The sequence below is a fragment of the Barbus barbus genome (assembly GCF_936440315.1).
Source record: "Barbus barbus genome assembly, chromosome: 14".
NCBI classification, from domain to species: domain Eukaryota; kingdom Metazoa; phylum Chordata; class Actinopteri; order Cypriniformes; family Cyprinidae; genus Barbus; species Barbus barbus.
This window is the reverse complement of record NC_136742.1, coordinates 23,768,890-23,793,806: the sequence shown is the minus strand read 5'-3', so window position 1 is coordinate 23,793,806 and position 24,917 is coordinate 23,768,890. Positions and strand designations below refer to the sequence as shown.

General features: G+C 36.0%; 1 protein-coding gene across 1 annotated transcript in view; it reads right to left on the bottom strand.

Annotated features, from left to right (window-relative positions):
* Positions 1–24,917, bottom strand: part of LOC306880336 (nuclear receptor coactivator 1-like) — a 60,905-nt gene that overhangs the window by 17,061 nt on the left and 18,927 nt on the right. The window contains exons 4-9 of the mRNA XM_079433816.1: positions 19,087–19,177; positions 15,589–15,755; positions 2,347–2,453; positions 1,982–2,159; positions 1,332–1,511; positions 976–1,074 (exon numbers count right to left, since the gene is read on the bottom strand). Coding sequence (XP_079289942.1) covers positions 976–1,074; positions 1,332–1,511; positions 1,982–2,159; positions 2,347–2,453; positions 15,589–15,755; positions 19,087–19,169 — 814 coding nt within the window. The 5' untranslated portion in view covers positions 19,170–19,177. The remainder of the gene's footprint in view (positions 1–975; positions 1,075–1,331; positions 1,512–1,981; positions 2,160–2,346; positions 2,454–15,588; positions 15,756–19,086; positions 19,178–24,917) is intronic.

Sequence of the window (24,917 nt, the reverse complement as noted above, 5' to 3'; positions counted from 1 at the left end):
AGATTGTGGTTTTTTTTCGATTAATCGTGCAGCCCTATTCGAAACTAGCAACAATTCTGATTGCTGTAGTTTTTTTTTATTTTTGTAGATTGTTGTACTTTTTTTTTCTATTTAACTTAACATTTGTTTTATATTTTATATTTCAATATATACTAGGGCTGTCAATCGATTAAAATATTTAATTGCGATTTATCACATGATTGTCGTGAGTTAACTTGTGATTAATCACAACTTAATCGCACATTTTGTACCTTAAATTAATACTTTTTATACTCTACATGGGCATGGACAAATATGGATGCTTTATGCAAATGTATGTTTATTATTATTGAGACCATAGTCAACAGAGCATGAAGACTAGACATGTTTCAAAGGTCATAGATGTTTTTCAGAGAACTTATTCATGTCTATTAGACACATGAAAAAAGAAATACCAGGTTCCCATTACTTCTCTTTCTTTGCACTGAGCAATATACTTATACAAGCCTGTTTACATTATTTGCAGGACAGGGCAGCTCACTTCTTCTGAACATGCAAAATGTACATTTATTATTACATTTGTTTGCCTCTCTGTGCCCACATACTGTATTTTGATGCAGCTAAATTCTCAGTAAAACTGTTTACTGCACTGCAAGTACGGCAAGACCATCTAGAGTCTAACCTGTTTGCATTTTCAGCAATTAAGACCATACAATTCAGAACATAATTGTGTCCATCTTTGTAATCAGTAACCGTTTCTCTCAATAACTACAGATACTATTTACTTTCATTCATCATTAATTTATTTAGCCTACAGCCATTTCAGCCACGTTTTTCTGCTTTGCAATATTTGTTCTATTTTACTTCAATATTTTTGTCTTTGTTTTAGCCTATGACAATAACACTGCATGAGCTCTTACATGGTGATAATGTGCCCAGATCAACAGGTCCTAGCAGCCGAGATTAAGTAAGTATGTGTATATAATGAAACACTACCTGTAGGGTCCTGCTTGGTGATGAAGGACTCTGTACTGACAGGGATCTGAGGTGGACGGGGCATTCGGCATGCTATACAGATTAAACAGCTTTGCAGGTCTGTGGACAACAGAATTTAAAATGCTATATGCAACACATACCAAACATTTTTTCACAAGTCTGTACAGAACATGATTAAAATTAATTCAATTAGAAAAATGCAAAATAGAAGAATTTTTATTAGTGGACGTAGACTTTTGAACCCCAAAATAAAAAACATTTGAACACCGGCGTGTCAATGACAGCTTCATCAGACTCCCTGCACTAAGCTAAATATTTATATGGGTATGACTTTATGAGTATGTGTGTGGTCTCACCCTCGCCCTCCTCCTGCACTGCTCTGGGCTGAGAGACTGTGAAGCACTGCATGAGCTCATACTGTTGACGGGCCTCCTGGTTCTCTGCATCCACCTCATCTGGAGGCCTTTTCAGCAACCTGCAGTTAAACGTGTGGCTGTTCCTTCGGCCTTGCTCCTGAGGCCATGGCACACCATTTACTGAAAACACACACAGATGTGCAAGGTCAGTTAAGTGTGAGATAAAGACCACCAGTGGAGTGTCACTGAGCTCTGAAGTGAAAGAGGTTGACCTCTAACCTTTGTTCTAGTATTTACAGTGAATGATTACCATAGAACCCTGCCTGCCTTTAGATTTTAAACCAGTTTTTTTTTCTACAACTAACACAAAAGAAACAGCTTGTACGTCTTGCTTCTCCAATACAAATATATGGAATAATTTAAGTACTATTTTAAGTATACAATGACAATGGCAATTAATAGCTCAACCCACAGATAAATCTAATTGGTCCAAATTCCTACTCGCCAATGCTGTACATTAATCATCAAATATGTTCTCAGTGGTTGTAACTGTGTCATGTCGCATCATGTCTGGTAAGGTGTAACATTTTCTGTAAAATTTGTATCTATCATTCTGCTCTTACTGTGGCCCTTCTCACCGAGAGACTCACCAAGGCTTTTGGGCAGCAGGTTGCGCACAAACTCGTTGTGATCACCCACATGAAGGATGCTGTAGACGCTGGAGGTCATCAGCTCTTCCTGGGTATAACCCAGATAACCGGTGACGTTCTCAGACACAAACACAATGCGCCCCTCGCGGTTCACGGCGAAAAAGAAGCCATCCAGGGCCTTGTGGAAAAGGCAGAGAACAGAGATGGAAGACAAAAATAAGGTGTACTGTATGTTGCACAAAAGTTTGTCATTCCCAACCATAGCAACTGGGCAAGGCTCAGATGAGGAGAAAATGAAAATTCTGGTCATACAATCTCAATATCAGTCTTTTCTACAGATAAAGAGTTTAAAAAGTCTAACGTACCTCCAAGAGAAGTGGCCCAAGGGCTTCCTTCTCCACCATGCCTTGACTGCTGGACGATATGTCACTCTTTTGCACCTCAACATCTGGAGACATCAGAGCTGCTTTTTCTGTGGACATACAAATAATAATAATAATATAATAATTTGTTACATTTATATAGCACTTTTCTGGGTACTCAAAGCGCTTTACATAGAAGGGGGAATCTCCTCCACCACCACCAGTGTGCAGCATCCACCTGGCCAGAACGCCCACCACAGGGATCTGAGGTGGACGGGGCATTCGGCATGCTATACAGATTAAACCACCACCAGTGTGCAGCATCCACCTGACCAGAATACCCACCACACACCAGCTTACTGGTGGAGGAGACAGTTTATACAGTGTATGGGGACGATTAGGAGGACATGATGGTCAGAGGCCATTGGGCAAATTTGGGATTTTTAATGACCACAGAGAGTCAGGACCTCGGTTTTAACGTCTCATCCGAAAGACAGTGCTTGTTGACAGTATAGTGTCCCCGTCACTCTACTGGGGCGTTAGGACCCACACAGACCACAGGGTGAGCACCCCCTGCTGGCCTCACTAACACCTCTACCAGCAGCAACCTAGTTTTCCCAGGGGGTCTCCCATCCAGGTACTGACAGGCTCAACTCTGCTTAGCTTCAGTGGGCAACCAGCATTGGGCTGCAGGGTGATATGGCAGCTGACAAAGAACATCATGTTTAAATTTCTGGTAAGTAACACCAAAGTCATCTAAACTTCAGTGCATGAATATACACTATGGAGTCAGTAAACAAAACGAAATAATAAAGTATACAATAAATGTGACAGCCAAGATATTCATGTTATAAAATATTTATATTTCAAATAAACGCGGTTCTTTTAAACTTACTGTTCATCTATGCTTTGAAATAAGAACAATACATTTCTTAGACAATAAATCAGCATATTAGAATGATTTCTAAATGATCATGTGACACTGAAAACTGAAGAGTAATGACTGATAAACATTCAACTTTGCCATCACAGGGAAAATTAAATAATATATTAAAAAAATAATACATTTTTGTTAAAATTGCAATATTTCACAATATTACTGTTTTTACTGTATTTTTGATCAAATAAATGCAGCCTTGAGCATAAGATACTTCTTTCAAAAACATAAAAATAAATCTTGCCAAGCCCAGATATTTTAACGCTAGCGTTAACAAGTTTTTTTTTTTTTTGCCTCAAATTTTGGTTCCTGGTTAATATAATCCACACCTTCCAAACCAATCTTACACATCCCAATCCATAAGGGCTTTCTCTAATGTGTAAGAGGCCTTATACAAACACAAAAAAACATGCATCATTTCACTATTGTCCTCCTTCCTCTCTTGGACTGGGTGGATGAAAGCTACGCAGCGGAAGTCTCTCTAAGACTAATGTGAGTAAAGTGGTACTTTTGGACAGGAGCCAGCTGCAGTAAGTGCGGAGAGCACTCTTGGGAAAAGCTTGAGACCGAAGAGTCACAATTCGGTCACTCCCGTCCCAGTTCGACTCAAAGAGCTGATATAAAGTGTCAATGATTATTCTGCGGCCAAACTACTTAACCTTCTTTCTCCTCTCGAGATCAAAGCTTCTGAAGGACCGCATGAGAACACGGCTCAGTCCAGCAGCTGGAGAAAAGAGAGGACGAGACTGTTTGTTTTGGGCTGCATTTTAAGTGAAGACTTCTTGAAGGAAAGGCTAAATTTAGATCAGAGCTTGAGCGCCATATTTACACACATAATAGCAATGTAGCCCTCACGGAGGAACTTCTGTAGAGCGCTCAATTCGGCTACGACATCAATCTGGTTTGTTGCGTTCTGAACTCAGTTTTACAGAGACGTTGCTTGGCCAATATGTTGTAAGGAATTTTTACAGAAACACTGAATGACCAAAAAAAGCACCACCAGTCCTAAGTTCAGTTAAAATAACTAATATGCATTCACATATGGTTACCAAGTTTTAATTCTAATTACTAAACTTCTGAAATTAAATAATACTTGATTATCATAATATATTTATAATGCTTGACTGACTGATGTTAAGAGTGTAATTTTTGATATTTAAAAAGCTGTGCCATTTTCCAAACATTACATTTTTTTGTTTACTCTAAAATTAGCCTAATTAAAATAATAATCAATTAAGTAAAATAAAATTATCAAAATAATTGAAAATAAATTAATTTATCATCAATAACCATTCTCAGCACTGGTGGAAAGAGTATTAATTAATTTATTTTTTTCACTTATCGGAAAACTTTTCAGCCAATCAGCCTTAGCGTTTTTAATTGGTCAGCCACCAATTTTGAACTTGGTGTAAATGCCAGAATAAATAACAAATAAAATTCATACACATATTAGCAAATATATTCATTCTATTTTAAATAATGTATTGTGATACCCATCAATCGAACTTTGGGCCTTTGAAGTCAAGTCAAGTCACCTTTATTTATATAGCACTATACAATACAGATAGTTTTAACGCAGCTTTACAATATTAAACAGAAAAATAGTATGCTGATAATGCAGGAGGACAATAGTAAACGCTCAATTTACCAGTTGAAGTCAGTTCATCATTGATTCAGTGATGTCATCGTCCAGCTCAGTTCAGTTCAAATAGTATCTGTGCAATCAAGTCGACAATATTGCCACAAATTAAGTGTCCCCAACTAAGCAAGCCAAAGGGGACAGTGGCGCTGACAGTAGGCAGCTTCATGGATCATGACATAAACAATGCAGTTTTGCTTTGTGGTTTGAAAACTGAAATTTGCAACATTATTTTGAACCCAGGTTGTAAGGGGCTGAAATGAGTCAACGTGATGAAGTCAGTGGAAATTTTTTTTAGGAGAATCTGTGGAAGAACAAGAGAGAAAAGGAACCAAGCTCCACATCCTCCCGATTAGCCATAAACAAATGGGAGTCAATCCCACAATCAGCCTTCCTGGCAATCAATCACAACGTTCTTCTGACACCACTCCCACAACAGAAGGCTTCCGATCTGCTGTAAGGGCTTTATGTGTTCGGTGTGTCACACATACACAGACAGATGGCCTATAGATATAGAACTGCCAGAACTCTCCTACTCTTTTTCAAAGGGAAAACAGATGAATCAAAGCAAAAGACTTCACAATTAATTTATTACTGCTGTTTGCCAAGGCATGAATCACCATTCTTATTGCTCATACTTAGGGTTATGGCTTTGTTCAAATCCCTAACCATACGAATGAAACTTTTGTAACTCATTCCACACTTTTTGTAATATTAACATGTACAATACACAACTCTTTTGCTAGCTGAGGAGAGGGGTGTTACTGATTGTTTTGAGTGATCAGAATTTCCACATGGTAAACGATAAACCACAAATTTAAAAAACCCATATGCTTGAAGAGGTCATTTTTTTGTAGGGCTGGGTTTTGACACAAATTTCATGATTCGATTCTGACTCACAAATTTTCGGTTCGATTCAATTAGATTCAATTCAAAATCGATTATTTTGGATACATATCAGGTACAGTACATGCCATATTTTCAAAAAACAAACAAAAAAAACAACTAATGCTATAAAATACAAATGAGAGTCAGCTGGTACTACATTACTATAATATTGAATGTTAAAATGATTAACTGATTTGTGAGCAAACACACTCAAATTAAGTTTTTATAATAATAAAATTACAAATGACATAGCCTAATTATATATTTTTTAAATATAAACATTTAAATTGTAGCTGTAATAAAAACTTGACGGATTTAAGCAAAAATTAAATATTGAAAAACAGTAAAAAAAAATAAAATAAACTATAATGAATACGTTATGTGCATGCATTTAGCATAATGCTCCTCTCTAGAATTAATTTTTCTAGCTCACTGAGTTTTGGTGACCGAATATGATTTTTCTGAAGTAAACGTGACATTACGTGACATATAGTTTACAAGTTGTTTTACTGACAACTTTCCATTGTTGAAACACTGATTGAGCGATTACATGAGACAGGATATGGATTTCAGTAAATTGTGCTCTTTCTTTTAACATATCTTTGGATGTTTATTCTTGTTTATTTTGTGCTGAAACAGGTATTAAATCAAAGGAAATGATACGCATATCATATCACATACACTTCGCGTTGACGCTTCTCTTGATGTGAGGCGCTACAGCGATCTGTCACTCCACATTACACAGCACCAAAACGGCATTTATTGTTTGAATACTGTAATAAAATCATAAGAATTTGACATCTGAGACTTCAAAAGTAAAGCACGAAGCTTATTGCAATTTATTGGATGGGAGGAGTGCTATAATGTTTCCTTCGTTAACTGAAAACAGGATAGACTAATCGATTCTTAGGATTCAAGAACCAATACAGTTTTGTTAAAAATGAGAATCAATTAAAAACGAGAAACAAATATTTTTTACCCAGCCCTAATATTTTGTCTCAAATAAAATTGTCACAATTTGGAAACAAAAATGTCCATTGCTGATTGTAAAATCATGCAAAATCAGCATAGGGAAATCTTTCACCCCCACACAAAATCACATGTATTCCTATTGAAATTTGTGGATTCCGCCCACAAAAATACTCTAAATAGGCACATACCACATAGCAAACAGCTTAAAAACCACAGAAAACGCATCTGAAACCAAATACACCTGATGACTACCTATAGCACATTAACATAAATGCTGTAAGTTTTGAGTGGACAAGTTTTATTCTAAACCATCTTACAACAACCAATCAAGGTTCTGCATCATGAAATAGCCTACATATAAATGGAATGATATATGTAAATATCACAGTTGTGAATCATTCTAGAATCAGACTGATTTACTGAATTGAAATAGATCAAATTGTGAGGTGCGTAAAGATTCTCCTCCTATTAAATACATCCTCTCACTTTACATAAGAGTGGCAAAGTGAACAAATTACTATCATTAGACACGGTCCTCAAAATGAGCTGAATAATAACAAAAGCAATTTCACCCAGGCATTGAACTTCACAGCGAACAAACAAAGCTAATAGCTGCCAGTTTTCATGACCTTTGCCATGGGAATTGTGCTCGGACTTCATTTCTCAGGTTTTAAATGAAATCGGATTTAGATTTTTTTCAAGTATATTTTCTGAAGGGCTGGAATGTTAATGAAGTGCGCTGTGCTGTTTGAGATCATGGATGAAATGTGAAAATGTCTTTGATGTACCCTTCATCCAAATGAAAGTGACATTTGGTCTAGTGTCCTCATTCATATCATCCGGCAAACACATCGACAACCTTTTTCATACGCACAAACAGACCGGATTGATGTGCAGAAGCCTCAAAAATGTTTAAGTTGCAAAATGCTTCCATAACAGATGAGAATAATTTACTGCTGTACTTCTGAATTTGACCTGATATGCTTGATGATCAAAATTGAAGATGGGCGGCTTAATTAAAATCTTGATAATTATGTTATGGTGACAGAATAAATCATGTTATTTCTTTATTTTTACTGGAAATTCAATAGAAAAATGGCTCCCAAAACACATTCTGCTGTTTTTCACATTATCCAATGTTTCATTATCTCCTTCACATCTATTACGGTATAAATGGACACACTTCTACCACTGCAAAGTATTATATGCCATACTGCCAAGCCCTAAAAGTGTCATAAGAGGCCCTTCAAGTGACAGTCCAGGTAAATGAATAAATGTAAACACTTGAAAGGTTAAGCTCAAGAGGTGAAAGTGTGCTCGTCTCACAACATTAACACCACCATGAAGCAGGGATATTAGAGGAGGCGCGGCAAGTTCCTGTTTCTACTTTCTCGCAGGGAGAGAGTGGAAGCTGAGGTCTACGAGAGGCCCTCTCTTGCACAAGGTCAGGGGGCAGGGCAGCGTCACCATTGGCTGCTCTCTCGCATGCCACTGCGGCCCCCCTTTCCTCAGGCTCTGAATGAAAACAGAGAGGGCCAGCACTCTGGGTGACAAACTGTAGAACGAGAGCAAGTGAATGAGTGAGATGACCCTACTGAAGGATGACAAAAACCAAAATACATAGTTGTTAAAGTGAACCACATGATTTTTGAGATTATAAAAAAATTAGTGTGTGGATTTTTACCATTACAGGCTGGTTGTTGTCACACACTGCGGCCACACAACTGTTCAAACACCTTTTTTTGGCATAATAGGTCCCCTTTAAGAATGCACTAACAGCACAGACTATGTGAGCATAAGACTCACTCAAAAAAAAAAAAAATCTATTCATTTTAAATAAATTTTATTTTAAAATTCAATTCATTCAAAAGTTGAATTTATCTGTGATTTACTTAACTTGGTTGATGTATGATGTCAATGAAATTGCACTTTTTATATACATATTATACATACACACATACAGTGCCCTCCATAAGTATTGGAACAGTGAAGACAAAATTGCTGTGTTGGCTGTGGAGTCAAGACATTTGCAAATATGATTAAAAGACGAATATGAGACGAAACTACAGAATGTCAATTTTTATTATTAGCTGTTTCAACACATATATATTTTACCAAATAAACAGAACAGCACTTTTAGAGCTCATCCCACTAATTGATGTGAGCATAAGTATTGGGACAGTTGAACATAAGGCAGATATAAAAGATTAAAAGCTATTATTTAGTTGCAGATCCCTTGCGCACAATCACAGCAGTGAGTCTGTGACCCATAGACATCACCAGACTCTTGGTCTCATCCTTTGAAATGATTTTCCCAGCCTTTAATGCAGCCAATTCCAATTGTTGCTTGTTTTGGGGAGTTTCTGCCTTTACTCTCCTCTTCAGCTGGTGAAATTCATGTTCAATCGGATTTAAATCTGGAGATTGACTTGGGCAATCTAAGACTTTCCATTTCTTTGCCCTTATAAATTCCTTGACTGAACTGGCAGGGTGTTTTGGGTCATTGTCCTGATGCAATATGAAACACTTCCCAATGAATCTGGTGGCATTTTCTTGAATATTGGTAGGCAAGATGGTTTTGTCATCATACATTAAGTCATCAGTAAAGTTGAGAGGGCCTGTTCCAAAGGCAGCCATGCATGCCCATGCCATGACACCACACCACCTCCACCATGCTTTACAGATGAGGCGGTGTGCGTGGGATCATTGCAGTTCCCTTTTTTTCCCCACATTTTTGCTTTCCCATCACTTAGATAAAGGTTCATCTTTGTCTCATCGGTCCATAAACACAGTACCAAAACTCTTCTGGCTCACCTTTGTGCTTTTTTGCAAAACTCTAATCTTGCCTTTCTATTTTTGGTGCTGGTCAGAGGTTTGCATCTTGCTGTGTAGCATCTGTAATTCGAGTCGAGTAAAGTCTGGAGTCATTTCAGGTCAAGTCAAGTCTGAAGGCTATAAAAATGCGACTCGAGTCCGGGTCACTAACTCGAGTGCCCATCTCTGCCTTGGGTTGCATCAGACATTTTGCTTGCATTTATTTTTGTCTTATATTAAGTATCCTTATATTAAGTATTAAGTAACAATGTTATGCATAAACACCATTTTAAAGGAATATTAAAATGTTCACTGTATAAGGAATATTTTTTGTGATTATTTATATAACATTATTACATGTTATATAAAGCTTGAAGCATCAGAATCGGCATCGTACAAACACACACACACACACACACACACAAACACACACACACAGTCATGGCCAAAATTATCAGAACCCTTGGTAAATATGATCAAAGAAAGCTGTGAAAATTAATCTGCATTGTTAATCCTTTTGATCTTTTATTTAAAAACATCACAAAAATCTAACCTTTCATTGGGGAATAAGAATTTAAAATGGGGGGAAATATCATTATGAAATAAATGTTTTTCTCTAATACACATTGGCCACAATTAATGGCACCCTTTTATTCAATACTTTTTGAAACCTCCATTTGCCAGTTTATCAGCTTGATAAATTCCCAGCTCCATGTTGGTGGTGCTTCTCTTCAGTTCACCTCACTCATTTTCTGTAGGGTTCAGGTCAGAGGACTGGAATGGCCATAGCAGAAGCTTGGTTTTTGTGTTTGGATTATTGTACGGTTGGAAGATCCAAACATGGCCCATTATAAGATTTCTAACAGAGTCAGTCACTTATTGATTTTTTATCTGTTGGTATTTGATAGAATCTATGATGGCATGCGTCTAAACAAGATGTCCAGGACCTCCAGCAGAAATATAGGCCCACAACATTAAAAATACAGCAGTATATTACATTGTACACATGGGGTACTTTTTATTCCTGTGTTCACCAAACCCATCTTGAGTGTTTGCTGCTAAAAAGCAATTTGTTTGGTTTCATCTGACCATAGAAGCCAGTCCCATTTGAAGTTCCAGTCGTGTTTGATAACTGAACATGCTGGAGTTTGTTTCTGGATGAGCTAGGAGAATTTTTCTTGAAACCCTCCCAAACAACATGTGGTGATGTAGGTGCTGTTTGACCATTTTTTTTTTTAAAGGTTTTCTGACCCCAAGACTCAACTATTTTCTTCAATTCTCCAGCTGTGGTCCTTAGAGAGTCTTTAGCCACTCAAACTCTCCTTCTCACCGTGCATTAGGACGATATAGACACACGTCCTCTTCTAGGCCGTTTCGTAACATTTTATGTTGATTGTAAATTCTTAATTATTGTCCTGATGGTGGAAATGAATTTTCACTGCTCTAGCTCTTTTCTTAAAGCCACTTCACTAATTTGTGAAGCTCAATTATCTTTTGCTGCACATCAGAAATATATTCTTTGTTTTTTCTCATTGTGATGGATTCTCATTAGGGTTGTGACAATACTGTAATTTAGTAACTTTGATACCTATCAATACCTAGTTACCTATTTAGTAACTATCAATATTCGATAATCGATACCATTTTAAATACCACAGAGAAAAATTACCGAAACATTAAGGCCAAAAATTAAAAAAAGGGGAAAATTTAATTTTGACCAATTTCTTGTCAACTGAAACTCCTCAGGCCCCATAACTCTGAATAGGATTATATAAAAATAAAAATAATAATATTATAAGACAGAAATATGTTAATGAAGTAACACAATTGAACTGTATCATTAAAAAGAAGTCTTATAATAAGTATGTTAATTATTTAATGTAGAGTTAAAATTACAGTACTTAAGACTTCATTTCTTCGCTTGCAAGACTTAAACCCTCAAGCGTTTATGTTGGCGGAAAATCTGTGACTACAGGTTTAAAATTCTTCTCATTACAACTCTACCTGCAATGTGTGAAACCATAACATGCTGTAATCATCTGTCCACAAAAATGTTGGAAATTGCAAACGTGGACAAAAAAAAAGTATAACTGGTGCACGCTGTGGTCACCCAACCCTACCACAAGTGCAGTCACATATATCTTCCTTCATTCATAGGCATAGAGACTGATTACGCTTCCTGCTTAAGCCATACTTTCGCCAGTGCTCACCTATGCAATACAATTTAACTAATTGCCCACTGCTTTGTTAAAATAGCTAATAATAATAATGCATTTCCTCCTGCAGCGCATGCAGATGTGCCAGATATAGCAGAGAGGCTTCAACAACTATTTGTCAATTGCCATTTTAAAAGATTATGGTGTATAACATTACAGTCCTGCAAAGAGACTAGAGGCAGCTTAAAATGTTTGTGCTAACCAGTGCCTGGCCACCTAATATGCGGACCCCACAGCCTTCTGAGTCTAACACCGATGAATTTTTAGATCTTCGGATAAACATCCTCTCATGGCCTCTTTGCATAAGTGATATTCACTATTCCAGGGGCTCCTTAGTTTGCCATACCAACAAAACCCTTTTTTAGGCCTGCAAATCATGAGATGACCGCTGTCTAAATGAAGAATGACCGAGTGTATGTAATGAATTACTTTCAAGTGCGAGATAACGCTAGCCGACATGCTTTGTTCACACTTCAATTTACTTTTGAGTTCTCAAGGTTTCTCTCATTTGGAAATAACAGTGACAACAACAGCAATCCAAGTCAGTTGCTTAAATCTAAATACAAGCGAGTTTCATGCAATGGCATTCCCAATGAAATTAATACTACATTGGTTTAGCTTTAAGGTCAACCAGAAATAATCTCCTAACATATAAAACAATCAATGATAAGGAAAGGAGCTTGGGTCACAAGTGCCAAATTCAAGGTCTAACCGGTTGGTCTTAGAAAATATTTAACCATTAAGAGGAAACTGAAGTCTACTGATATCCAGACTGGTCCAAGTACACTATATATAGCTTTTAAAGCCAAGACAATAGAGAGTTTTGAAATCAACTAAACAATAACAAAGTGATGCAAGAAAAACTAAAGATAACAGATGCAATAACGGCAATAAATAAATGCGCTGAAACGTCAATCTTTCATTTAGCCATTGTGCCCACTGCATGCTTTATGGCATTGCTAAATACACATTGCCAAAAATAATTATGTACCAAGTGAACTCAACATACTCTTAAGCAACCAGTCTTATAAAGCCAAACTACTTCACTGCAGATCTGTCTTTAAACATAACCCAGACATTTAGCTTTGATAAGAGCTAACATCTAATGATCGGTCAACACCCAGCTGGCCATTGATCCAAAATGTCTGCCTTAAAGAAATAGTTAAGACAAAAACAGTCTTCATTCGTTCACCCTTATGTCATTCCAAACCTGTAATATTTTCTTTCTTCTGTGAATGCTACAAATGGACCGTACAAGTTGTTCATACGGTGATGACAACAGTTTTATTTTTGGGTGAGCTACTTCTATTAGCACTACTATAAGAACTCTACTATACAATTCTATTCTACATTACAATTCTATTCTATATAAAATATAATATTCTATATATACAAAATTCTATTCTACACCACTACAATATTATTCAATTAGTACACTATTTGTGTTAGTGAAAGACGTCTCTTATAGTCACCAAAGCTGCATTTATTTTATCAAGAATATAGTAAAACATTAGAATTGTGAAAATTGTATTACAATTTAAAATAACTACTTTCTATTTTAATATATTTTAAATCGTAATCGTATTTATTCGAGTAAATATTCAGCAACCATTTCTCCAGTCTTTAGTGTCACATGATCCTTTAGAAATCATTCTAATAAGCTGATTTCTTGTTATTAAAGTTGTAAATGGCTGTGCTGCTTAATATTTTTTGAAAACCATGAAACCTATTATTCAAAAAAAAGTTCAAAAGCTTTTATTTGAAATATAAATCTTTTGTAAAATATATAAATGTCTTCACTGTCACTTTTAATCAATGTAGGGCTGTAGCTATCGAATATTTTAGTAATCGAGTATTCCATCGATTAATCGGATAAGAAGTACTTTTTCTTTACTAAAGAGCAATACTAAATATACAAGAGAAAATAAGACAGGTCTCTTTAAATGAACAAGTAATACAAGAACATAATAATAAAACCTAAACAATGTGCAACTTAACTTTCAAGTTTCAGCCTAACTACAGCTCAGGCATGACATAAGCCTTTACTGTATTCTTAGAAGGCCTTGTGGCTTTTGTAAGAGGCAAAAATTAGTGGACAGGAAGCTAACATGGAACAAAAACAAGAGTCCATACACATGAAATTTCTTACCACATTTTTCAGCAACATGAATTTAAAATTATGTGGAGAATGAACCCTCTTAAATATCTCTCTGCATACTGGTGTGTGTGTGTGTGTGTAATCCTTTAAAGGAGCATGTAGTTGCAAACACAGTGCTCCGTATGCAGTTACTGTAAATGATAGGGATGCACCGAAATGAAAATTCTGGGCCGAAACTGAGAATTCTGGATGTGCTTGGTCGAAAACCGAAACCGAAAATGCTTTGTAATAATTATTTATTTTATTAAATAATATAAAGTAATTTTGTAAGAATTTAACTAAATTTTAATGACATGGAATTTAAAAAAAATCAAGCCAATAAAATAACCACACTTTTATTTAAAGAAAATTGGACAGAAAATATATTAATATTAAATATCAATGTATTATTTGTATTCAGTTCTATGCGACAGAATCAGACATAACTGTTGTTGTTGTTGTTGTTTTAACAACAAATAATGTATAGTCCTGCAAACCTTTTTCCTTTCTCAAAATTCGGTGGAGGTGGTACCATCCTGATCATGAGCACACAATGTACCAATCACTGTGTCTTGGACATAATACATGTTCTCTTAATTTTATGGCTTTGTCTAAAAGCTCTGTCCAGTTACTGATTAAAACAAACCAAAGAGGCAAGCAAATAATAACATCCTGTGGGCCCCCCAAAAATATCTCAGTAAAAGCCCTGCACAACTGATTTAGAAGCTCCTAAAAAGAAGTGCTGAATGGACAATCAGTACGTTTACATGGACAACAATATTCAGATTTTAACACCATTAAGACAATACTTTGATTAAGAATCTACCATATAAACAGAGATTTTTGATTACCTTAATCCGGCTAAATTCATACTCAAAGTAAACAAATTGTATTAAGATGTGAAGTATTCCTATTTTAGTCGCATTATCGAAGAGCAGTATAGACGTGTACACACCTTAATCACACTACTACCATCATGTAGGACTTTTCGCCGCATTTTGCGACAGGATACACACCCGTTTGACAGCAAACAAAAGAGCATGGCTTCAACAACACCCTCATCTGTTTGCACATATAGCATGACAAATAATTAACTGCACTTGAAGCTATTGTAAAATTAAAAATTAAACACCCAAAACTGTATATGGCACCATAACAAAGACGAACTGTATGTTGATACGTGAAATTCTGGAGGGGACGTCGGATGGAGTTGCGTGGGGATGTAATGACGTGTGCCATTCATCAATATATGTACTATAACATGTAAAACGGGAACATGAAAGGAATATTCCAAAAGCAACTCATGTAAACACCTTAATCATAATATTGTCTTATTCAGAATAAGGTAAATAATTAGATTATTGATGTCCAAGTAAACGTAGTCAATGTCGTTCTCTCCACTGTAATTTAAAGCCGGTCTAACAACCAGATTAAAACCTTTTGTTGTGTCATACGTGTCACTTTATTTCTTCTTACCCAAATTTATCTTGGTGATTGAAGTTCTTATCTGATTAGGCATGTCAACAAACCAACCATCATAAGCACCAAACGTTTTGCAGTCTGTACTGTGAAGTATATGGAAATGCTTGGGCGTAGCCTACGCACAGCCCCAAAAGGAAAAGCATGGACACTGGCTACTCACCCTGCTCGCGCCGTTTGATCTGCTGAATCTGGTCCACAGTGCTCTTTAAGATGTGGCATTTGTCTGGCTTCACGTTCAAGCTGGCAATGTCGCTCATGTTGGCCGACAGTAACTCAGCCAGTTCGTCAATGTAGCGGCATTCCAGCTCCCGCCGTCGCTTCTCCACACTAACATACAAACAGGAACAAAAAGAGAATTGCACATTTTTAGAACATACTTAAAAAAAACTTAAGCACTGTATTTTACAATCATACATTATGTATTTTGAAATATTTCTGAATATATATATATATATATATATATATTTATTAATGTACATATATTACATATACATGTACTACATGCACATTTTAACTCTACATTAGCACTGCATTTATGCATTAGCACTATATATTTCAATATTTATTTATCAAGCGTTCAGTCACCTGGGGTGAATAAATAAATAGATAAATAAAAACACATGGCAATATCTGCCTGGCTCATAATAATGAAAATAACATGAATCATCTTCTTAGTTGAAATTGATTTAAATGCTCATTTCAATACACAAAACGAGAATTACAATCAGCTCCCCCTTCCTCTGCTGGCACATGAACAACCAACTGCAAGAAAAAAGCCAGCCTGCTGCTGCTCTGTTATGATGTTTTTAAGACAAAGCCTTGAAGTAGTAAAGTTTGGCACAGAGGCTGAGTGGGCATTCTGCAAGGACTTGGTCCCTGAATAATTCATGACACTCAAAGAGCACTATGATCACAAACAGCCCCTGATCCCTGATTTAGCGGTCTCAGTGCTCTGCCACCTGATAAGAGGCAGAGGATTCTGTAGTTGAAAGGAGGAATGCTTGGGCGAGGGGAGACTATAGGTGCACTCAGGGACAAATTGTGGGTGGCTTGGAACCAGAGCGAGGCTAAAACACACACTTTTACACAGACGTATCATTGTAGAGCTAATAAGGGTTGGGTTGCGTACAGTCCTTGCAATGGAAGGCATTCCTCAAAGGCTTATGCTGCACATGGGTTATCAAGCTGAGAGGAGACACTGAAAGAGAGAGCGGCTGAATAGGAGAGACAAAGACAGATGGTCAGGGGCTATGATGAAGTAATGTTAGATATCAATGGAATGCAAAGGCTTCAGATCTGAGCCCATTTATCATCCGGTCAAAAACAAAAGATCGGCGATGGCAAGGTGAAAAAGCGCTTTAACTGGAGGCGTGCACCGTGTTAAAAGCAACTGAAAAGATTTGACAGAAATGGACGGATTCTAAAGAAACAGAATAAGAGAGTTTCATGTTTATTCTTCAACGCATAAAGAGTATAGGAACGTGTGCGCCAGTTTGTGTCATACACTAACAGTTGTTGTACGTGTGCTAGGATAATTAAATGATGCTATCATTTATCAAAGAAATCTGGAGAAAAAAAATGCATCATGGTTTCCACAAAAATATTAAGCAGCACAGTGATTTTCAATATTAACAATAATTGAAACAACTGCATTTTAAAATATATTAAAACAGATTTTTCAAAACAGCAATGATATTTCACAATATTACTGTTTTTACTGTATTTTGATCAAATAAACACAGCCCTGGTGAGCATAGAAGACTTTTTTCAGAAACAAAAAAATCTCACCAAACCCAAACTTTTGAATAGAAGTGCATGTTTAAAGAATGGAAAGAATTCTCGAAAGTCTAAAGCACTTTACTTTGTAAATGAAAACAATAAAACATTAAAAATTAAATATGCAATATTTTAATATATAATATTTTTTATCAAATCAAAAAACACTTTACAATAACATTTAAATTATATTTATGTATTTTATCATTTATGTAATTAATATATGTATTTATCAAGTGCTCAGTCAACCAGGGAAAAAAGGAAATAAATAAATCTGCCTGGTTCATAATCAAAATTACATGGATTATTTGCTTAGCGGAAAAAAAAAAGACTATTTAAAGAATTAAAGACAATAACAATCAGCTCTCCCTTTCCTCCAGAGTGCTCGTATGTGCTCGTGTGGTGTGCATGTGTGACCAACGGCTGCCGAACGTGTATGAAGATGGAGGAAAGTGCTTATCTGTTTTTGGTTGTCCCATGTACATACGAATGACTTGCAAGTGTGAGCGCATGTTAACGTGTGTGTGTGTGGGAGAAGACGGCAGAGAAAGTAGGTCAGCGCCTCGCCAAGGTTGTGCGCAGGCGCGCTGCTGACACAGGTCAGGGCGCTGCGTGGGGTTGCTGTAGAAACAGGCTGTTACATCAGCCCTGCCAAGGCCCTATGGAAGAGTATCACTCAGACAGACCAGTTCTCCTCCTACCAATCCTAACACAAGTAAACCTAAAAAAAAAAAAATGCGCTGGCCTGCTATGTTTCACCTAAAAACAACCCACTTTTGAACCCATATCGTGCATTGCTCGTGACATATATTTTTGGGATGTGTATAATTTTATTTTTTATTTAGTTATTAAGTTTAGCTTTTAGTTTTATGTATTAGGTTGTTTTGAGCGCAGAGACAAGGGTTTGAATCTGGTCTGGGCTATGTGCTGATTCCCAATCCCACTGTCCTTTATCCTACTGGCAAAACCCAATAAAATTTAAATAAAGAAAGAAATAATAAAGAAATGGGGTAAAAAAAATAAAATAAAGTGTCTAAACTGTCACTCTTATTCGAACATTTAAAAGACTCTTTATAAACTTTTTTTATTTATTTATTGAGAAATTAACAAATGCTGTGAAAATATAAGTGTCTAAATTGTCACCCATGTACTAAAATAAAAAACGTTTTTTAAATAAACAAATAAAAAAAAAAAAAAAAATAAAAAAAAAAAATTATATATATATATATATATATATATATATATATATATATATATATATATATATATATATAGGTAAATAAATTCAAATTCTTAACTGTCGTCCTTATTCAAAAATTTAAAAGACTATTTTAATAAACAAATAATTAAAATGTTATTTATTTCTTTAAAAAAAAAAACTTTTTTAATTTTCTGTTTTCATTTATTGATAAATTAACAAATGCTGTGAAAATTAAAGTGTCTAAATTGTTACCCATATAATATTTTTTTTTTTTAAATGTATAATAATTTATTGGTAAACAAATTAAAAATATTTTTATTAAACACCTTTTAAAATATTTAATTTATTGATAAACAAAAAAAAAACACAAACTGAATTGTCACTCTTACTCCAACATTTAAAAGACTTCTCATAAACAACTTTTTTGTTTACAATCACAAAAAACTAACAAGAAAACTAACTTTTTTTTTGTTTACACTTCAAGCATGTCGACAGTTAAAATAGACTCCTTTGCGCGATTCGCTATTTGCTGCACTTTCTCTGACACACCTTGACTACACTGTCAGCTGTCGGCTTGTACATCATTGTATTACATAAATGACATAACTCCTAAGATCTTATAAAACACTCAGTAATGTGAAACACATCGCACTGGAGAGGAGAGATGATCTTATACTTCACCTGGGACCAGAGGTATCACATGGAGAGCCCTTCCTCTTCTGTGACTCTGGGGCATTCTCCCCTGCAGCACTCATTTTCAGCATATGCACACCTGCAAAACAGGGTAGATACAAGTCAGCCAATGGAGTCAAGTTAACCATTCTACTAAAAAACACACAAAGCAGGACAAATGAGGTTAAATCATCCAGTGAAGAAAACAATAGAAATGAGTCAGTAATGGCGGTTGTCATTGTCTCATACGTTGTTGTTTATAACTGATTTGATAATATCATCAAATAATGGTGGAAACAGGATTCCAGGCACCACTTAGGACCAACAGGTTCTGCAAGACCAGCAAACTTCAAGTTAAGCAGTTCTGAAATCGCATATCTCGACCTGATTGAGAGCAACAGTCAGATGTCTCCATATCAGGCATAGACTGAGGTGACAGCTCGTTCCCGCTAGCAATACGCATAAATCGATGGCTCCTTGTGGGGGAATTGTAAATCTGCTGTGAAAGGGCTTGCTAATTGAAAGCCTTCTTTTATCTGTGGTGCTATCTACCCAGTGCTACCATCTAACCCATGCTGTGTACTGCTAAAAGAGGCAACCGCTGAACCGCCATTCGTGAGGATACTGTGTGCGTACAAAGGGCTGGTCACACTACACTTTTCGTTCCATTGACTTCCATTCATACGCATGCAAACGCGGCAGACAGGAAAGGCAAGCTTATGCGAAGCTCAAGTTTGGTGAACTGCCCTGTGAATTTCTTACTACATGAAGATGTTCATGGAAGATTGCCATGGCCTTCTAGCTGAACTAAAGGAATACAACCTTCAGATCTGTAGGACTGCAGCAAAGTGGAGATTACATTTTACATTTTGAAAGTATTTGTAGAATTGTTTTTTTTTTTTAAATGGAAACATTTTTTAGATACTATTTTCATTAAAAAATCTTCTAATTACTATAACGAAAATCAAGCTTTCTGATCAGTCTCTTTTAGCAAAATCAAATTAAATTCACTACCAAAAAAAAAAAAAAAAACATGCACACATTATCTTTTTAAAGTTTGGGGTCAATAGTTTTTTATTTTATTTTATGTTTAAAAAAAAAAAGGTAATATTGCAAAATATTATTACAATTTAAAATAAGCATTTCTATTTGAATAAAAAAAAAAATCATTCTAATATGCTGATTTGGTGCTCAAGAAACAACTCTTCACTTCAAAAGAACAGCATTCATTCGAAATAGAAATGTTTTGCAACAATATATATGTCTTTACTGCTTTTGATCAATTTAATGTGTCCCTTAATGAATACAATTATAAAAAACTGTTTCTTTCTCTCCATATTTCAAAAAAGAAAAAAATGACTGACCTCAAACTTTTGAACAGTAATGTACTTACAGATGTAATTTAAATTATAATTTTCTTTTCATATATTACAAATGAGAATGAGATTTTATTCTGGAAAAAAAGAATAATAATTTTGAAAATGCTAGAATTACAACATGCAATTTTCTATGTCCTGTTTACTTGCAAATGTTCTCCACAAGCATCAGGTGTCCTCTGTGGCAGTATGTAACCATAGAAACAGGACACAACCTGCACAAAAGGGAATCCTGAAGAGCATTCGCAGCATTATGTGATAGTGATACAACAAACTTACATACCATTGCACAAAATTCCACTCAAGGTATTCAGAACCAATACATGTTGACTTGTCCAACCCTTCATAACAGAAAAACTCTGTAGCTACTGATATTGACTAAACAACCATGCTAGGATATAAATCTAGAATTTATTCTAGCTAAAAAGACTTCAGTGATGATGAAAAGCAAGGTCGTTGCAATACAAATAATATGGTGAATATAGTTGGCTGTGGCTGAACTCAGTTGAACTGCACTTGAATGGCAAGACAGCACTTGGGACAGCACTAAATTCCACCAGATAAACAATTTCAATTTGATGTTCAATCAAATAAAAGCCCAAAGTTACAAGAAATGAGAGCTAGAGACGTTTGAAAATAATAATAATTAATAAATTAATATATTAAAAGTCAGTGTTTCGTCACCTTTTACATGATAACACCTGATCCAGTTCCCCTGGAGCAGGTTACACCACCTCATAATTTGGTGACCTCAACAGCAATTGTTCACCTAGGAAGGCCAACTGAAACTGAACTCTGAAGTAATTCCTGCTCTACTTGCAGCTCTGACAATCCCTTAAGTTTGAAGAAGATTATTCGCCATATCTTGTGTTTGGTTTCTCCACTTGGGAAGGCCACAACCCAAACCAGAGCCTGGCTCCTCAGGCATAGTCCACTTTGATCTGCAGGGCCTGAACAGGCTGCTATTGTGGGTCTGTTGAAAACCTCCAGCGGCCCCTAATCCCTGGCAGCTCCATTTACAGGAAATTCACCTCAAACAGGCCCATTTAAGTTGAGGAGAAAAAAAATTCATGACTTTAGAATTTAAAAGAGTCATGAATTAGGCTGGTTTTAAAATTTAAACACTTGAACAGCCATTTCAGGAGAAAAAACAAGTGATTTTCTTGTATTACAAGCTTTAGCACTGACACATTCCACAATGTCAATCACCGTTGAAGGATGTGAATATAATACCTATACTTAAAGGATTAACAACAAGCATTTACAATCTATAATATTACAAATCCCAAATTCACACATATGAGAAATTCTTTAAGAACGTTTGGAGGAACTAAGGGCACACTACCCCATTTTTTGAGGCCCCTGAGCCTTCACTTCTTTGCTCTGGAGAATGTGAAACATGAACATGCTTGTGAACATGCAAAATTGTTCAGAAATTAGGCTAGATCCTAAAAAAATTCCACCAGGACATAATGACTCCCGTGCATGTGCGGCCCTTACTGTAATTATCAACAGCTTGCACCAGTGTGTTCAGTGCTCACTTCAGCCCTGCTCAGTCAAGTGTTGAGGAAAACCAACTGACAGGTAATGAAGATACCTGTGCTTAGACTTGAGAATAACCAGTCACATTTCTCATGTTGCAAAAGCTAACATCAAAAGAAATGGACATGTGACTTACGCAAAAACATCTGTAGAAACTTAGTATATTGTACCTTCAACGTCCCAAAACTTTGGAAACTTAGGGTAGTTTACAGCACATTTTTTCACAATTTCTAGCTTATTAAGCTAATGGGAAGTGAAATCATTGTTAGCAGGGCACCATTTCTGTCCCTCAATATTCCAGAGGAGTGATATTTCAATATATCAAAGCATGTCTGTTGTTCACATTAACAACATTTTACACATCTGCATTGTAGTTTAAGAAAAACAATATTTTGCATAAGTCACATCTGTCTTTCAACCAAGTTAGTATTTCTCTTACCGTCTGCTGTTTGCTGAAGCTCATATTTCACGCTAGATAAGAAATATTTGGCAACATCCAATCTGATTTCAAGTTTCCTCATTAACATTTCCAAATTTCAAATTAACACGTTTTAACCGCTAACGAAAGAAGATGACGAAGCAGTCATGAATCGTGTCTATAGGTCAGCTTAGTCCTGTTTATAAGTTGTAAATTAGTAAATTAGTTGTCTATATTATATATTGTGTTTTTGCTGCTTTGTACATTGCCTTTTGGTTCATTTGGTTGTTATTCTTTTATTACCTGTGTCCTGTCCTGTTGCTGTCTTTCTGTTGCACTGTGGAGCTTCTGTCACTACAAATTCCTTGTATGTGTAAACATACTTGGCCAATAAAGCTCATTCTGATTCTGATAAGTTGTGGGGCTATTTAATGGAGCTATAATTAAATCTCTTTGAAAGCAATGGATAAGAGAGAGCATTCTGTATCTTTTTCTGCCAAGAGGCAAAAAACCCTTAATTTTTATGCACTGCCATCATGTGACACTAATGTCTAAATACACTATTTCTCTTTTATTCATACACATCTCCCATCTTTGCATTTGCTGTTAGTAGAAGAATATCATGAGATTTTATACCCATTATCATAAGAGTTTACAAAATCAACAGATGTTGATAACTTGTACTAATGATTTATCAATACCAGCACATACATACAAAACACACACTCACACACAAACAAGCAATGTTATGATGCCCAATAACAAAACAGTTTTTATACATTAAAATAAGCAAGTTAAAATAAATTTAAATGTTGTTAATTTAACTTTGCCAGGCAGACAAACGTGTATTGTGTGTGTGTGTGTCTCTCTCTCTTTCTCTTTATATCATGGGTGTGACTTTTCCCTGGCGCCAATCGGCTACCTGTGCTGGCTGGCTGCTGACCTGGTTATGGGAGGTCCTTTGTCAGTGTGAATGCTGTTCTCGGGGGCAACCCGCCATCCAATCATCAGACGTCTGAGTTTTGATGTATCACTGCATAGTTTGTAAGCATACATAAATCAAGTCACCTTTATTTATAAATGTGCTGGGTGAATATGCGTGGGGTACCTCAGGGCTTAGTATTTTGCCCCCTCTTATTCTCGATAACCACACCGTCAGTGGGCTCTATGATAAAGCACAAAGCTTGTCCTATCACTGCACATACTATACAAGACTGCCCATAATTTCAGTCTGACAACATCATGATCCCGACTTGTATCTATAGCCCGATTCGGACGGTAATTGTTTCTTATATGGACGCCTGTAAAAATAAATTTGCATATCACCTCAGTGATAAAACTCATGGATTCGGATGGTGATTTATTCACAGTGGAGGAGCGAGTTCAGTGATCCTGCGCACCCGGGCGCGCTGCTCACGTGACCAGTCACATGATTGTCTGCTGTAAATAAAATTTACACCTGGATGAGCCCCAGGGAAGACCTTGACTTAAATGCAATAAAACTAAAAGAAAATAACTAAAAATATAATAAAATACCTAACTACATAATACTATTATTGCTATAATTGCAACAATATAAAATAGAAATAACTACATTTAACATTTTAATTAAAACAATAAGTAAACAATAAATAAACAATTATCTCCTGGCCAGAGGAGAACTGGCCCCCCAACTGAGCCTGGTTTCTCACAAGTTTTTTTTTTTCTCCATTCTGTCACAGAGGGACTTTTGGTTCCTTGCCGCTGTCGCCTCTAGCTTGCTCAGTTGGGGACACTTAATTTCTAGTGATTATCGTCAATTTGATTTAGTAGATACTATTTAAACTAAACTGATCTAGACAATGACATCTCTGAACTCAATAATGAAATGCCTTAACTGAAAATTTAGTGTTTTTTATTGATTTTATTGAGTGATTTTTATACATTGCTGACACTCTATCCTCCAATTTGATACTGTTAAGTGCTTTGACACAATCTGTACTGTTAAAAGCGCTATATAAATAAAGGTGACTTGACTATAGCACCCCTTGTGGTAACACTGAGAGAAACACTGAGGTAACACTATGTCACAATGTAAATTTCAGAATGCGAATTGAGTGAAAGTGAGCTTGCACAGGTAGAAGCATTCACTTACTCACAGAGTATGTTTTGGGTTTAAGAAAAGTATCAGTTCAAAAGCAAACTATTTAACTCTAATTTGACACAAATGTTTTAATAAACAGCATTCAGAGTGTTCCCTATTTAACACTGACGAAATATTCATAAAGAGCACACTGTGAAGAACACTTCACTTCAACAAAATCAAGAGGATCTCATTCTTTTTAATAGTACAAAAATAAAAATCCTCACCATCATCCTCATTACATTCACAACAACATTTTACAATGCAAACACTTTAATCTACGCTCACTTTGGTCACTCACTCTCCATGCTAATGTGTAAATTCTCCTCGCACTTCCTTCAGCAGACAAACAAACTATGAAAGCCCTGGGAGGCCTGCAGTC